Source organism: Apteryx rowi, unplaced genomic scaffold, assembly GCF_003343035.1.
Source record: "Apteryx rowi isolate R43461 unplaced genomic scaffold, aptRow1 scaffold_409, whole genome shotgun sequence".
NCBI classification, from domain to species: Eukaryota; Metazoa; Chordata; class Aves; order Apterygiformes; family Apterygidae; genus Apteryx; species Apteryx rowi.
This window is the reverse complement of record NW_020450614.1, coordinates 737,853-741,290: the sequence shown is the minus strand read 5'-3', so window position 1 is coordinate 741,290 and position 3,438 is coordinate 737,853. Positions and strand designations below refer to the sequence as shown.

The following is a 3,438-nucleotide window of genomic DNA, read 5'->3' as shown; positions in this document are numbered from 1 at the left end:
ACTATCTTGCTGTTTGAACCTGGACAAGCCATTTAATCTCTGTGTCTCAGTTTACCTGCCAGAAAACGAGTACAATGCACCTTATACCACAGGAGAGATGAAAGAAAGAAAGTTTGCAAACTTTTCTGAGATCTTTTGATGAGATTGGGAAGTCAAAGCTTTGCAAAATTATTACAGTCTGAAAATCTTTTTTCCTTTTGTTATCATGATGATGAAAAATTAATGATAATATAAAATGTTACTTAATTTGGCTGAGAAAGCTGAATTCTGCAAAGCTGCAGAAGTATTGTTAAAACTGCTTTATAAGCAACACTCTGCCTGGATCCTGTGAATAACCTATCTTGGATAAAGGCCTAGCACATACAGAGGAAGCTAGTTGAAACACAGAGAAAGAGAGAGAATATTTTGAATATATTTTGAAGTTTATTTTTCTTAGTAATTTTTAGGTCAAAAGTATTGAACACAACCAAGAAGTGCATAGCACTGAATTCATCACTTTGGCTAGCACAGCTCAAAGAGGGACATCTTTTGTAACATTTATTGGTAATACCTGCATAGCAATATATATGCAAACAAATCTATAACATCTTCAACTATGCCAAATGTAGTCTGTTCTGTAAATACAAAATCAGAAAAGATACATAAATATACAACCGTATGCCTTTTTTTTTTCTTATATACACTATGTAACATGAGAATAAAATCTGGAATAGTTTTGCAGTAACTTAGATGAGACCAGATTTCCATGATTCAGAGTTTTACAAACATTCCTCAGCATTTTTTGTCTTGTATCATTGTGATAAAAAAGTTGCAGAAAGAGAGCAAGCTTTCTGGACAGTATTCCTTAGCCACCTTTTTCTGATCAATATAATCTATATCTTCAACACAGTCTTGGGAATTTTGTTCTGGCTGCTTTTTAGTCACAGAAGCAGAGGCTGAAGTCTGTGCACCTTCCTTTGCATGATGAGTAGCATTCACTTTCACAGGACCCATTGACGTTAGCAGGCTTGAGCCTGTCAATTTGAGATGAGCGCTTTGCGGGCCTTTCCTACAAACTTTAGATTTTAGGACACTTTTGGGGTCTTGACAGATCTGCTTCTGCTTCTTTAGGGATCGGGACACTTGTTTCCAGTAGGATTTCTGGTTTGCCACATACTGTGGACAGGTGGAAGGGTCTCCTGAGAATTCACACCAGAACTTGCTTTCACCATTCTTGCATTCTATGTGCACAGTAGCAGCATTGATGTCAGCCACTGCCCAGGTGCACTCAGCATTTTCTTTGGTTTTAAACTTGCCTTTAGGTGATGCCTTTCCTCCTTTTGACTTCTTCCCCTTTTCGTTCTGTTGGTTAGATTCAGCTTGACTTTTTCCACCCTTTTCTATACCTTGTCTTTCTTTTTTTCTTTCCTTCTGTCTTTCACAGTTAGCTAGTAACATCTGAGAGACCAGAATCAACACACAAAGAAGTCCAAAGCTTTTGATCTTCATGGCCTTTGTTTTGCTTGTTATCTGCTTTCCAAATGAAAAAATATAGATATATTAATATATTTTCACTTAATTCTGGACTGAATACTTGCAGTATTTTGGACATGATATTGCACTGCTCTTTGATAGCATATTAGAATGAGGTTACTGACAAGATCCTCTGGCCTGTGTGAATAATCTCTGGTTTCTAGAGCCATTTCATATTATTCTTGAGAAATGTAAGTCTTTCTGATCCAATTACTTAACTATCCATGCAATAGGGAATAGCTCCAACAGAAGACACTCTTTCCCAGGACATGCTACTGCCCAGTAATTGAGGTACCTCAATTAAAAATCTCCATTGCAGTCAGAGAAGGAATTTGAACCTGGGACTTGTCTATCTCAGGTGAATGCCTGAAGTTATACAAGATAAAGCAACTGTTGTTCCATGACCTCCCATTTCCTGGAGGTATTGTGAACGGCACATAAGCTGTTTTGACTCCGATCTTTGGCTTTTCTTTAAAAATGCACCAAACAGAAAGGAAGCCATTCAAGTCAAGTTGAGCACAATTACTTTTTAGGCCTCTTGCAAATTGTCTTAATTCACTGGTAATGCCAATATTTCAGATTTCTATTGACAAAATTACTTTAGTCTTTTTGGACACCAAAAAGAGTAACTATTCATGCATTCTTCAGTGCTTTGACTGTTAAACAAATATAAATATCTTCTTGCTTTTGAAGATACCTGCAGTATACTTGGCTATGTCTAAAGCTACTCAGCTCAAGCGACAAATATATAAATTTTCAGTTTTGAAATGTAGCTAGTAAGCAAATTATTATCAAGCTGATCCTTACATCTGCACAAAGCTCATTTCTTTAGAGGTTTCTCTGTATGAAGCAGCTTTCATGATCAAAGCTCTGACAGAGCATACCGTAATAGTAGAGGGTTCAAATCCGGCATTTAGTTGATCAGATCCCTAAATGTATTTTCAGATGTTTCCATCTTGGCTGTTTCTTTAGCCAAGTTTCCATATAAGAAAAGCAGAAATTCATGTGATGGCATGCTAATATGGTATCTATTCAGCATTCTCCTATCTGCAAATATCTTTAGTTTCATAAATTTACTAATATTGAAAATATAGGTATTCAGTAGATGTGAACAGGTCCCACTTTTGCGTAGTTCTTATTTTACTTGCTTCATGCCTTATTCCATAGCTTTTCACTGCATAAAAAACACTATAAATTGATCCTTACAGAAAATACCATGTGGTATTTAAAGTTCTATTGCAAATATGGTAACTTAATGATGTGACAGTAACGTTCTGTTTCAAGTGGAACAGTGCAGAAGTAAGATAACTAAAAGACATACCTCGCACAGTACTTGGAGTTATCCAGATGCAATTCACGATGAAGCTCGGCTCCTTCAAAAGAATCAGAGCTAGTTGTAAAAGCAGTGTGGTATTTATAAAGGCAGAGACACACCTTCAGGTCTCCAGGAAGACTATTACAACACAATAGGATACTTCAGTGCCATGTTCATTTACCTTTGCCACACCTCCTTGGGAAAATGCCAGTTCTCATTCATAGCAAAAAAAAAAACAAAAAACCAGCTACAGTGGAGTGACAAGGTGTGTTTGTATAAATGAGATGTTACTTTAGCCAAGTCCCTCCCTTTTTGAGCACAATGACAAGAACATTATCAAATCATGAACTTCTGTAAAAAAAAAAACAAAAAAAACACACCACCTCTTCCCAGCCACCAAAAGCTGTATCTAGCAATGACCTCAACAACTTGCACTACCATTGCATTTAGTAGAATTTGGGTAGTAGTGTTTATCCATTCTTTATAAAATGAAATCCATTCCATGAAGCATTCTAAAGTTACCTTTGGGACATTTCTTTATCTCCTCTCTCAAAAATGTATTGGTGAACATTTTAAAATCAAAACAGATGATCATCCTTTGGTAAGGACAG

The 3,438-nt window shown here is 36.4% G+C and overlaps 1 protein-coding gene across 1 annotated transcript; it reads right to left on the bottom strand.

Annotated features, from left to right (window-relative positions):
- Window positions 1-771: 771 nt before the first annotated feature.
- FGFBP1 (fibroblast growth factor binding protein 1) lies at window positions 772-2,979 on the bottom strand. Its single transcript, XM_026075670.1, has 2 exons — window positions 2,830-2,979; window positions 772-1,509 (listed from the first exon to the last, which is right to left on the bottom strand). Exon 2 carries the CDS (start codon window positions 1,486-1,488, stop codon window positions 772-774), a length of 717 nt encoding a protein of 238 aa, XP_025931455.1. The 5' UTR covers window positions 1,489-1,509; window positions 2,830-2,979.
- Between the last annotated feature and the right edge of the window lie 459 nt (window positions 2,980-3,438).

Bases quoted from the DNA above. Each gene is read 5' to 3' on its own strand.
- FGFBP1 (XM_026075670.1), bottom strand. From the start codon at position 1,488: ATGAAGATCAAAAGCTTTGGACTTCTTTGTGTGTTGATTCTGGTCTCT.